The sequence below is a fragment of the Echiichthys vipera genome, assembly GCF_963691815.1.
Source record: "Echiichthys vipera genome assembly, chromosome: 19".
In the NCBI taxonomy this organism is placed as follows: Eukaryota; Metazoa; Chordata; class Actinopteri; order Perciformes; family Trachinidae; genus Echiichthys; species Echiichthys vipera.
Window position 1 is genome coordinate 28,610,103 of NC_139844.1, and position 13,635 is coordinate 28,623,737.

At 48.4% G+C, this 13,635-nt stretch overlaps 1 protein-coding gene across 1 annotated transcript; it reads left to right on the forward strand.

Moving 5' to 3' along the window:
• The first annotated feature begins 2,465 nt into the window (after positions 1–2,465).
• Positions 2,466–12,510, forward strand: ubr7 (ubiquitin protein ligase E3 component n-recognin 7). The gene is made up of 12 exons (XM_083934386.1): positions 2,466–2,613; positions 3,245–3,368; positions 3,447–3,580; positions 4,416–4,476; positions 5,013–5,108; positions 5,836–5,889; positions 5,976–6,081; positions 7,253–7,293; positions 7,364–7,528; positions 7,615–7,780; positions 7,952–8,013; positions 12,015–12,510. The coding sequence occupies exons 2-12, from the start codon at positions 3,252–3,254 to the stop codon at positions 12,105–12,107; spliced, it is 1,095 nt and encodes a 364-aa protein (XP_083790512.1). The 5' UTR covers positions 2,466–2,613; positions 3,245–3,251; the 3' UTR covers positions 12,108–12,510.
• The last annotated feature ends 1,125 nt before the right edge of the window (positions 12,511–13,635 follow it).

A 13,635-nucleotide genomic window follows, 5' to 3' on the forward strand; every position in this document is an offset into this window, starting at 1 on the left:
CGGGTGTCTCAGGTGTGTTCGGGTGTCACAGGTGTGTTCGGGTGTCATGGGTGTATCCGGGTGTCTCAGGTGTGTTCAGGTGTCTCAGGGTTTGGATCTTTTAGCTGGAGGTTGTGTTTGAGGCTCTTTGTCTCCTTCATCACTGTCCTCTTCCTCCTCTTCCTCTTCCTGACCTGCAGCAGGTAAACCAGGAGAACAAACAGTTAGACTTCACAGTTAACAGTTGTTTACACGGTTGTTTGTTTACCTGTAACTCGTGCTGCCTTCAGGTGCTGTAGAAAAGACGGTTCCTTCCACTTGTGAACTGTAAATTCCCAGTGCGTTGCGTTCAAGTGCGTTTGTTGTCGTAGTGAAGTGAAAGATGGCCGACGCACAGATGAAACCGCTTCAGACGGATTCATCAGCTCATCACATGAACATTAGAAACACGTAGATGTGTTTAAAGGATAAAGAGAATATTTGTGTTGTAGCTTCATAAACTCGTCTCCTCTGATCTGAAGCTCAAACACAGAGTTTAATAAAGTCGCCTGATGTTGAAAAGGTCAAAGGTCAAATGTTTCCACATCAGCTCCGTCTCTAAATATTCTCCGGGCTCCTCGGAGGAAACGACCCGGGACCCATGTTCAAGGTCCACTCCTGCTGTTTCCCATCTTTTCCACAGGACCTGAACGCTCCATCAGTGGAGGCTAATGTTAGCAGTTAGCAGCACAGCTCACCTTGTCCTTGTGCGCATGCTCCGCGCGTCTTTTCCCGCTCCACCAGCTCACTGAGCAGTCGCGACGCGTTTGAGTTCAGCTCTTTAATCCCGTAAATCAGAGAACTCAGTGTGTTTTCTACTTTAACGCTGATTCTCTGTTTCTGTCGTTTCTGTCCGTCTGTGAAGCTCAGCTCTGCGCACACGGCCGCCATCTTTACTGCTCCGTCTGCTGTCGTCACCACGCTCCGTCTGCTGTCGTCATCACGCTCCGTCTGCCGTCGTCACCACGCTCCGTCTGCCGTCGTCACCACGCTCCGTCTGCCGTCGTCACCACGCTCCGTCTGCTGTCGTCATCACGCTCCGTCTGCCATCGTCACCACGCTCCGTCTGCTGTCGTCACCACGCTCCGTCTGCTGTCGTCACCACGCTCCGTCTGCTGTCGTCATCACGCTCCGTCTGCTGCCTTCAGGTGCACTTTGTAAATTGTTTTTTCGTTAAATGATTCTGTTTGTTTCCCTCTGAAGGAAAAACAGGGTTTTTATTTCACAAACACGAAATAACAATAATAACAACAACAACAACAACAACAATAATAATAATCCTAAAAACAATAACAACAATTAAAATAATAATAATAATAATAACAACAACAACAACAACAATAATAATAATAATAATCCTAAAAACAATAACAACAATTAAAATAATAATAATAATAATAATATTGCTAATAATGAATAACAAAAATAACAATAAATAACTATAATAATAATAATACTAATAATACTACTACTACTACTAGTACTACTAATAATAATAATAATACTAATAATACTAATAATAATACTAATAATACTAATAATAATTATAATAATAATGATAATAATATTAATAATAATAATAATTAATAATAATAATAATAATAATAATAATAATAATACAAATAATAATAATAATAAATAATACTAATACTACTACTACTACTAGTACTACTAATAATACTAATAATACTAATAATACTAATAATAATACTACTACTACTACTACTAACCCTAATAATTATAATAATAATGATAATAATATTAATAATAATAATAATTAATAATAATAATGATAATAATAATAATAATAATAATAATACAAATAATAATAATAATAAATAATACTAATACTACTACTACTACTACTACTAATAATAATAATAATAATAACAATAATAATAATAATAATTAATAATAATAATAATAACAATAATAATAATGATACTAATAATACAAATAATAATAATAATAATAATACTACTACTACTACTACTACTAATAATAACAATAACAATAATAATAATAATAATAATAACAATAATAATAATAATAATTAATAATAATACTACTACTACTACTACTACTAATAATAATAACAATAACAATAATAATAATAATAATAATAACAATAATAATAATAATAATTAATAATAATAAATAATAATAATAATAATAATAATACGGGACGGATCCGTCAGGGGCGGATGGTTCCACCTGTGACTTCTCACGTGAACGCACCACAGGAAACACGTCATTACAGACACGTTTATAATATATATTATATTTTAGATATTACTGTGTTTGATGTAAAAGGCATTAAGACGGTTTTTAAAGTTAGCTAGAGTAAATTTTATATAATTTATATATCTACCTCAGATGAATGAAGCGGAAGTTGTCAGAGCGAAAAGCGGAAGTTGTCATATCGCGCAGCAGTTAGCAGCTAGCAGTTAGCGGTTAGCAGTTAGCAAACACAGAGCGGCTCAGCTGCACGGGTCTGATCTTTGATTATCGATTGTTATTTATTGATTAGTGATCGGGGATCGGCAGTGATCGGATCAGACGGTGAGACCCGGGTTTAACGGTTTCACACTAACGGTGGGTGTGTTTGTGTTTAGCTTTAGCATCAGTTAGCATGAGTGCATGGTAATGATGATGCTAACCCTGTTGTTATAGTCTTACTTCAGACTTACAATTATAATCTTTAATCACAAAACAGTTAAACATCTCTGACGTTCACTGTTTGTAATATTAATATTATTAATAATTAAGATACTTGAACTTACAAAAACATTTACTTAACATTTATTTGGAATCAATAGACCTCTTCAATGGAATTCCGTTGCTAGGCAACAGCCGTGGTCCTTGTTAACTTCCTGTCAGCTGATGTCGATCACATTCACTGCAACAGGGTGTGTGTGTGTGTGTGTGTGTGTGTGTGTGTGTGTGTGTGTGTGTGTGTGTGTGTGTGTGTGTGTGTGTGTGTGTGTGTGTGTGTGTGTGTGTGTGTGTGTGTGTGTGTGCGTGCGTGCGTGCTTGTGTGTGTGTGTTTTTTGAGGTTGGCGTGTTTGTTGTTTACTGTTGTTGTCTGTAGTTTCAGGATGGCGGAGGAGCCGACGGTGTCTCTGGTCGATGCTCATTGTTGTTGTTTATTGTCGTTGTTGTTGTTATTTATTGTTGTTGTCTGTTGTTTACTGTTGTTGTTGTTGTTATTTATTGTTGTCTGTAGTTTCAGGATGGCGGAGGAGCCGACGGTGTCTCTGGTCGATGTTCTGGAGGAAGACGCAGAGTTGGAGGAGGAAGCTTCAGCCGTGTTGGCAGGAAGTGACTCTGATCACTGCTCGTACCCTCAGGTGAGGACTTTATTTACTTTACATCAAAAACAACAACAACAAAGAAAACTATTTGTTATTGTTTGTTGTGGGTTTCAGGGCTACGTGAAGCGTCAGGCTCTCTACGCCTGCAGCACGTGCACGCCGGCGGGCGGAGAGGCAGCGGGAGTGTGTTTGGCCTGTTCCTACAAATGTCACGAAGGTCACGACCTCTTCGAACTCTACACCAAGAGGTGAAATTAAAAAACGATTTAAATATAATTCAATAATTCGCACTTACACTCACTCACCCACCCTCTCCTGGACCCGTCCCCTCATGGTGGTTCAGGTCTGAGTCCCTGTGACCCTGAGTACTGTGGTCTGGACCCGTCCCCTCATGGTGGTCCAGGTCTGAGTCCCTGTGAACCTGAGGGCTGTGGCCTGGACCCGTCCCCTCATGGTGGTTCAGGTCTGAGTCCCTTTGACCCTGAGTACTGTGGTCTGGACCCGTCCCCTCATGGTGGTTCAGGTCTGAGTCCCTGTGACCCTGAGGGCTGTGGTCTGGACCCGTCCCCTCATGGTGGTTCAGGTCTGAGTCCCTGTGAACCTGAGGGCTGTGGTCCCGACCCGTCCCCTCATGGTGGTTCAGGTCTGAGTCCCTGTGACCCTGAGGGCTGTGGTCTGGACCCGTCCCCTCATGGTGGTTCAGGTCTGAGTCCCTGTGAACCTGAGGGCTGTGGTCTGGACCCGTCCCCTCATGGTGGTTCAGGTCTGAGTCCCTGTGACCCTGAGGGCTGTGGTCTGGACCCGTCCCCTCATGGTGGTTCAGGTCTGAGTCCCTGTGACCCTGAGGGCTGTGATCTGGAGCCTGGTGCTCCTGGTCTCCCATGGCAGAGTGGTCTCAGGCGAGGGGCCAGTTGTTGGTGCAGATGCAGCGAACAGCAGTTCAGAGTCTTGGGCCTTCTTGGAGACCCTGAATGGAGTCCTGCATGGATGATGATCACACTTAAATATAATTCAGTAAGATTAATATTTCATTCCTAAGTTTCGCTGCTGAACAAACTTCTTCTTCTTCTGTTTTTTTTGTAGGAATTTCCGCTGTGACTGTGGAAACAGGAAGTTCACAGATCTGCAGTGTAAACTCCACGCTGTGAGTTTGATCCATAACATTTCTATTATTATTATTATTATTATTATTATTATTATTATTATTATATATAGTATATAACCGTAACTCCACGCTGTGAGCTTTTATCCTTCATGTTTATGTTATAATTCTGATCAGACACGGTTCTGATTTAGCTTCGGAAAAGTGCCCCGGTCTTTTCACTCATTAAAGACAAAATGGCGGTTGTTGTCATGGTGACGTGTCAGTAAAGCGGGTCGCGCTCTTTGGTCACCAGAGCTCGTCACAGCGGGACACATCGACACGGACGGCGCTCTCCTGAAGGTCGTTTAGCAAACGAGCGATAATTTACAAAGTGTGTGTGTGTGTGTGTTTGTGTGTGTGTGTTTGTGTGTGTGTGTGTGTGTGTGTGTGTGTGTGTGTGTGTGTGTGTGTGTGTGTGTGTGTGTGTGTGTGTGTGTGTGTGTGTGTGTGTGTGTGTGTGTGTGTGTGTGTGTGTGTGTGTGTGTGTGTGTGTGTGTGTGTGTGTGTGTGTGTGTGTGTGTGTGTGTCTCTCTCAGGAGAAGGACGAGGTCAACAGTCTGAACAAATACAGTCATAACTTCTTTGGAGTTTACTGCACCTGCGGCCGGCCGTACCCAGATCCAGACGACCAGGTGAGACACACACACACCTGACCCTTACCTGTTCACCAGGGTAGACACACACACACACACCTGACCTTCACCTGTTCACCAGGTGAGACACACACACCTGACCTTCACCTGTTCACCAGGTGAGACACACACACCTGACCTTCACCTGTTCACCAGGTGAGACACACACACCTGGCCCTCACCTGTTCACCAGGTGAGACACACACACCTGGCCCTCACCTGTTCACCAGGTGAGACACACACACACCTGACCCTTACCTGTTCACCAGGGTAGACACACACACACACACCTGACCTTCACCTGTTCACCAGGTGAGACACACACACCTGGCCCTCACCTGTTCACCAGGTGAGACACACACACACACCTGGCCCTCACCTGTTCACCAGGTGAGACACACACACACACACACCTGACCCTCACATGTTCACCAGGTGAGACACACACACACACACACACCTGACCTTCACCTATTCACCAGGTGAGACACACACACCTGACCCTCACCTGTTCACCAGGTGAGACACACACACCTGACCCTCACCTGTTCACCAGGTGAGACACACACACCTGACCCTCACCTGTCCACCAGGTGAGACACACACACCTGACCCTCACCTGTTCACCAGGTGAGACACACACACCTGACCCTCACCTGTCCACCAGGTGAGCTCTGCTTCTTGTAGTAGTCTATGTCTCTCTGTGAATGGCTGCTCCTGTCTCCAGGTGGAGGACGAGATGATTCAGTGTGTGGTGTGTGAGGACTGGCTGCACGGCAGGGTGAGTAGTTTACCCGAACTCCCCCGAACTCCCCCGAACTCCCCCGAACTCCCCTGAACTCACCTGACCTCACCTGTTGTTTGCAGCACCTCGGCTGTTTGGTTCCAGACTGTGTGGAGCTGCAGGAGATGATCTGTGAATCCTGTATGAACAAAAACCCTTTCCTCTGGACCTATGCACCTCACCCGTCAGGTAACACCTCACCCGTCAGGTAACACCTCACCCGTCAGGTAACACCTCACCCGTCAGGTAACACCTCACCCGTCAGGTAACACCTCACCCGTCAGGTAACACCTCAGCCGTCAGGTAACACCTCAGCCGTCAGGTAACACCTCAGCCGTCAGGTAACACCTCAGCCGTCAGGTAACACCTCAGCCGTCAGGTAACACCTCAGCCGTCAGGTAACACCTCAGCGTCAGGTAACACCTCACCCGTCAGGTAACACCTCACCCGTCAGGTAACACCTCAGCGTCAGGTAACACCTCAGCGTCAGGTAACACCTCAGCCGTCAGGTAACACCTCAGCGTCAGGTAACACCTCAGCGTCAGGTAACACCTCAGCGTCAGGTAACACCTCAGCGTCAGGTAACAACTCACCCGTCAGGTAACACCTCACCCGTCAGGTAACACCTCACCCGTCAGGTAACACCTCACCCGTCAGGTAACACCTCACCCGTCAGGCAACGTGTGGAATTCTCCGTCCACACTCTGGGACGTCTTTAGCGTCTCACACACCACCGCCGTCTACAACGCTGCCGCCATTTTGACTCAGGACGCTTCGCTCCTCCATCGCCTCCATCTTTGTTGGGGTCAAACTTTACTGGAGGAACTTTTGAATGTGAGCGATGCCCTCTAGAGGAAGTTTGGATCAATGTCCGTTCAACGTGAAGGAGCAAGAAAGCACGAGGACAGAGACGAGGAGAACCAGGAGAACGCACGTCTGTGTTCACACACGGAGCAGGAACCAGGAGAACGCACGTCTGTGTTCACACACGGAGCAGGAACCAGGAGAACACACGTCTGTGTTCACACACGGAGCAGGAACCAGGAGAACACACGTCTGTGTTCACACACGGAGCAGGAACCAGGAGAACACACGTCTGTGTTCACACACGGAGCAGGAACCAGGAGAACACACGTCTGTGTTCACACACGGAGCAGGAACCAGGAGAACACACGTCTGTGTTCACACACGGAGCAGGAACCAGGAGAACACACGTCTGTGTTCACACACGGAGCAGGAATGACCCTTAAGACAATGGCACCCGATGACCCCCGAGCCGTCACAGAGACCGCGTCCGTGTTTTATACTCGTCTGCTGCTCCTCTTCCTGTTTGTGTGATGCATTTCCTGTCCTGTTGCAGGTGCGGTGGTGAAGGATGAAACAGGCGTTCCCAAAGAACAGGTGAGAGGTTTAAACATGACATCATTATGTCACCGTGACATCACAGATAATGATCAGCTGTCATCGTCAGGGAGATGATGTCATCGAGCCCAGTTGTAAGCGCAGCCGCGAGGAGGCGGAGACGAGCTGCAGACTGAAGGAGCTGCAGGCGATTGGTCAGAGAAGAGTCCAATCAGGAGCCGTGTTCTGGCCGACGGCGTGGCGCTCCAAACTCTGTTCCTGCAGCAGCTGCAAGGTACTTCCTATTGGCTGAGGGCCTGATGATGCCACTGATGATGTCACTGACTGTTGTAAGAAGTGTCGCTGCGTTTGCGTTCGCAGGAGCGTCTGTCCGCTGCCGGCCTGTCCTTCCTATTGGACGAGTCCGACACCGTCCTCGCTTACGAGAACAGAGGGAAGAACAGCGAACTGCGCCCGCCGGGACACGACCCGCTGATGACGGCGCTGGACAACCTGAACCGTGTCCAGCAGCTGGAGATCATCCACGGTACGCAGAACCATCAGAACCATCAAAACCATCAGAACCATCAGAACCATCACCCTAACTCACCAGAACCATCACCCTAACCCACCAGAACCATCAGAACCATCACCCTAACCCACCAGAACCATCAGAACCACCAGAACCATCAGAATTAATACGTCTTGTTGTTTCCAGGATACAACGACATGAAAAGTGAACTGAAGGATTTCCTGCAGAGTTTCGCAGCAGAAGGAAAAGTGAGTATTTAAAATATTTTAAATTTAAAGTGAAGAAGAATTCATCAGGAGTGAAGTGATCGTTTTAAACAGGCTCCTCATCTTTATGGTTATTGTTCATCCTGTTGTTGTTGTTCTTGTTGTTGTTGTTGTTATAATAATGATATTATTGTTCTTGTCTTTACGTCTTCACATTAAGATGGCCGCCTCGATGTGCTGCTGCGCTTCCTTTTCTCTTGTTTTGTCGTAAACACGGTTCTTTGTTCGGGTTCACGGCGTCTTTCACCAGAGAACAGCTCATGAACACTCAGGAACAACTCCACGGGGTTTGTGTCCTGAATTTCTGGCTCCCACATCGGTTCTGATGAACTCTGTAGTCAAAGGTGCCCTCGCCTTTACAACTTTACGCATGCGGGAAGACGCACGCCGCTCCCTGGAATATTTCTCTCTGTCGCTCACTGTGCAATAAAAGGACGAACTTCAGCTTCTGTTGAGGAGAGACAAGGACTTCAGCTCATCCTCTGTGTTGTGCTTCACCGAGTCACGGCTGTGTGAGAACATCCCGGACTCTGCGCTACAGCTGGATGGAGTCCAGCTTCACCGAGCGGACCGTGACACGCGGCTCTCTGGCAAAACAAAGGGTGGAGGTATTTGTTTCTACACCACCAGCGGCTGGTGCAACGACGTAACGGTGATACAACGGCACTGTTCTCCCCTCCTGGAAACTTTTATTATTACCTGCAAACCATTCTACTCCCCACGTGAGTTCGCTTCCTTCATTCTGGTCTGTGTTTACATTCCACCGGAGGCCAACGTGCAGGACGCACAGCGCGCACTCGCCGAACAGATACTGGAAGTGGAGCGGACCAACCCGGACTCCTTAGTTATTGTCCTCGGGGATTTTAACAAAGGTAACCTCAGTCACGAATTGCCCAAATACAGACATTTTATAAAATGTGCAACCAGGGAGGGGAACACTCTGGATCACTGTTACGCAACAGTCAGTAACGCCTATCACACCATCACCCGCGCTGCACTGGGACACTCTGACTACAACATGGTCCACCTGATTCCTGCCTACAGACAAAGACTAAGGGCGCGCTCACACTATCCTCCCGGACCGAGACCCGGACTTTAGGGTACTTGTCCCCCCTCCCTCTCCCCCCCGCGCCCCAGCCCCGTTTGTACTCACACTGCCTGGGCCTCGGCCAATACTTCTTGCTGTCCACACGCCATCAAGCCGTAACACGTCACACGCATTGATCGCGTGTGTGTGGCTTTGTTTCCAGATCTATTCCGTAGACCTCGGAGTTTTTGTGCGTCTTGTCGACTGTTTTTGAATCTTTTCATCCGACCAAATCTGCAGTAAACACTCCACCTCCGCATCACACCAACGTGAACCTTTCACCGCCATTGTTGTTGTTGTTAAATGTCCGCGCATGGTCCGTCCTTCTATTTACATGTCAGAACAGGCGGACAGAACGCTACTGCCGTAGGGCTCGTGCTCGTGCGCGTACACGTGCGCACGCTCGTGCTCGTACATGTGCAAACTGCTCCGCTAAAGCCCACCTATTTCAAGCGGGCCGTGGAGGGCCAGCTGGCCCCAGTTGAGCGCGGAGCGGGTGCGCTCACACTACTTAAAGGTACTAGACTTTAGCTGAAAAACTGGTTTTGGCCGCGGCCAAAAGGACAGTGTGATCACGCTCTAAACCTGTGGTGAGGACATCAAAGAAGTGGACCGGTGAAGCTGCAGAGGACTTAAAGGCGTGTCTGGACTGTACTGACTGGGATGTTTTCAGGACTGCTTCCACCAGTCCGGATGAGTACACAGAAGCTGTGACGTCATACATCAGCTTCTGTGAGGACTGCTGTGTACCAACACGCACCAGGGTGACTTATAACAATGACAAGCCCTGGTTCACACCCAGACTGCGACAGTTGAGGTCTGACAAGGAAAGGGCTTTCAAAAGATGCAACAGAGCAGAGTACAAAGAGGCCAAGTACAGGTTTAGCAGGGCGGTGAGGGACGCTAAACAGCTGTACTCCAAGAAGCTGCAACATCAGTTCTCCTCTAACGACTCTGCCTCTGTCTGGAGGGGGCTCAGGGAGATCCCCAACTACCAGCCAAGAGCTGCTAACGATCAACGACTTGCCAACAACCTCAACGACTTCTACTGTCGCTTTGAAGACCACCTGGACAGTACTCACCACCCCCCACCACACTACCCACCAGCTCCAGCCCATCAGCCCTTCTCCCCCCACCACCACAATAGAGACTGTAAACCTCCTACCACCACAGCTGCCCCTCCCCACCCCCCCTCCACCGACACCTCTGTCTGTCCTTGAGAGAGACGTTAACAGGCTCTTCAAGAGACAGAACCCCCGCAAAGCTGCTGGGCCAGATTCTGTGTCTCCATCCTGCCTGAAGCACTGTGCAGACCAGCTGTCTCCTCTGTTCACGGACATCTTCAACACCTCCCTGGAGACATGCCGTGTGCCAGCTTGCTTCAAGGCCTCCACCATCATACCAGTCCCCAAAAAAACAGGACCAACTGGACTAAACGACTACAGACCTGTCGCCCTGACCTCTGTGGTCATGAATGAATGATCAACGCTTCAATGATGGTCATGATCCTGTTTGTGGACTTCAGCTCTGCATTCAACACAATCATCCCGGCTCGTCCGCAGGACAAACTTTCACGACTAGATGTGCCCGACTCCATCTGCAGGTGGATCACTGACTTCCTGACGGACAGGAAGCAGCATGTGAGGCTGGGAAGCCTCACCTCGGACTCCAGGACGATCAGCACCGGCTCTCTGCAGGGCTGTGTTCTTTCTCCCCTGCTCTTCTCCCTGTACACTAACAACTGCACCTCCAGTCACCAGTCCGTCAAGCTCCTTAAGTTTGCGGATGACACCACCCTCATTGGACTCATCTCTGGTGGGGATGAGTCTGCCTACAGATGGGAGCTCAATGCTTTGAAAACAGTGAAGATGACTATAGACTTCAGGAAGAGCACAGCCCCACCCTCCCCCATGATCCTGTGTGACTCTCCAGTGGACACTGTGGAGTCCTTCCTCTTCCTGGTAACCATCATCTCCCAGGACCTCAGGTGGGAGCCAAACATCAGCTCCCTCATCAAGAAGGCACAGCAGAGGATGTACTTCCTGAGGCAGCTGAAGAAGTTCAATCTCCCGTGGACAATGCTGGTCCACTTCTACACGCCATCATCGAGTCCATCCTCACCTCCTCCATCACCGTCTGGCACGCTGCTGCCTCTGCCAAGGACGGGTGCAGACTGCAGCGTATCATACGTTCTGCAGAGAAGGTGATTGGCTGCAGCCTCCCTTCTCTCCCAGAACTCTACTCTTCCAGGACCCTGAGGAGAGCAGGGAGGATAGCTGCTGATCCCTCCCACCCTGGACACTTCCTGTTTGAACCCCTCCCCTCTACTCTTCCAGGACCCTGAGGAGAGCAGGGAGGATAGCTGCTGATCCCTCCCACCCTGGTCACTTCCTGTTTGAACCCCTCCCCTCTACTCTTCCAGGACCCTGAGGAGAGCAGGGAGGATAGCTGCTGATCCCTCCCACCCTGGACACTTCCTGTTTGAACCTCTCCCCTCTACTCTTCCAGGACCCTGAGGAGAGCAGGGAGGATAGCTGCTGATCCCTCCCACCCTGGTCACTTCCTTTTTGAACCCCTCCCCTCTGGCCGGAGGCTGGGGTCCATCAGGACCAAAACCTCCCGCCACAAGAACAGTTTCTTCCCCTCTGCCATCAGGCTCTTAAGACACTTAACGGTCACTCGTTCCCAAACCCCCCCCCCCACCCCCCACCTGCACTGGTCACACACACACACACACACACACACACACACACTCACTTATGTTTCATGTAAATAATTCAAAGCTTTATGTTTAGTTTGCCTGTGTTCATGTTTATATTTATGTTGCACGTCAACAAACCTGATTCTGATTGTTGTTGTTGTTTCATCATCTTTGTGTTTAACTGTCGTCTGAAAGGTCGTGACTCCCGATGACATCCGCCACTTCTTCGAGCAGCAGCAGAGTCGCAAGAGACGGCGAGACGACGGCGGACGCTTCTTCACCACCTGACCACCGTAGAGAGGAAGGGCGCTTCTTCACGACCTGACCACCGTAGAGACGACGGCAGACGCTTTTTCACCACCTGACCACCGTAGAGACGACGGCAGACGCTTCTTCACCACCTGACCACCGTAGAGACGACGGCAGACGCTTCTTCACCACCTGACCACTGTAGAGACGACGGCGGACGCTTTTTCACCACCTGACCACCGTAGAGACGACGGCAGACGCTGCTTCACCACCTGACCACTGTAGAAACGACAGCGGACGCTTCTTCACCACCTGACCACCGTAGAGACGACGGCGGACGCTTCTTCACGACCTGACCACCGTGGAGAGGAAGGGCGCTTCTTCACGACCTGACCACCGTGGAGAGGAAGGGCGCTTCTTCACGACCTGACCACCGTAGAGACGACGGCAGACGCTTCTTCACCATCTGACCACCGTAGAGACGACGGCGGACGCTTCTTCACCACCTGACCACCGTAGAGACGACGGCGGACGCTTCTTCACCACCTGACCACCGTTGACCTTCAGTAACCTTGAAATGACCTTTGACCTGTCCTGACTTTGAGCGTCCTCCATCTTTTATCTTCTTCCTGTTTTTTTTTTATCTTCACTTTATTTTGAAGTTCTTGGACTTCCTGTTTCCTGTGTGTTTGTGTTTTTAATGAATAAACTCAGCAATCAACAACATTTTGTTTTATTTAAACACGTACGTGTGTGTGTGTGTGTGTGTGTGTGTGTGTGTGTGTGTGTGTGTGTGTGTGTGTGTGTGTGTGTGTGTGTGTGTGTGTGTGTGTGTGTGTGTGTGTGTGTGTGTGTGTGTGTGTGTGTGTGTGTGTGTGTGTGTGTGTGTGTGTGTGTGTGTGTGTGTGTGTGTGTGTGTTGTTTTAAACCTTAAGGTCAAACTGCGCGTTTATGGTGTTTTATAACATTTTCTGTACAAACGTGATGTGGATCCCAAAGTTCTGCCACGAGTTTCCAGGGTCCGTCAGCACCGACACCGGCAACGGCACCAACAACGGCACCGGCACCAACACCAACACCGGCGTAAGCGCCGGCACCGACACCGGCGTAAGCGCCGACACCGGCACCAACACCAACACCGGCGTAAGCGCCGGCACCGGCTCCGCTCTGAAACAGTTAATCCTGATCCAATCAGTGACTCATTGATTTCACCTGTTTGAGACTCAACATCCACACAGAGAGACACGAGCTCAGCTCACGCGCTCCAAACACCTGACAGGTGAGAACTGAACTAACAAGAGAATCAGGGTTTGTTTGTGTTGATGCTGTAAATGTTAAAAAGATGAAGTTTTCTTAAATAGATGATTAAAAACTAAGTTTTAAAGGTGAATTAAATGTAAAGACTCTGTAAACAGTGAGTTTATTGTTGTAATGTGTTAAAAAGATGAAGTTTTCTTAAATAGATGATTAAAAACTAAGTTTTAAAGGTGAATTAAATGTAAAGACTCTGTAAACAGTGAGTTTATTGTTGTAATGTGTTAAAAAGATGAAGTTTTCTTAAATAGAT

Excerpts from the sequence above, each read along its gene's own strand:
- ubr7 (XM_083934386.1), top strand. The coding sequence starts at position 3,252 with ATGGCGGAGGAGCCGACGGTGTCTCTGGTCGATGTTCTGGAGGAAGAC. Across the intron at positions 7,529-7,614 it reads GTTCCTGCAGCAGCTGCAAG|GAGCGTCTGTCCGCTGCCGG; the intron begins GTACTTCCTATT and ends TTGCGTTCGCAG. Across the intron at positions 7,781-7,951 it reads GCAGCTGGAGATCATCCACG|GATACAACGACATGAAAAGT; the intron begins GTACGCAGAACC and ends TGTTGTTTCCAG.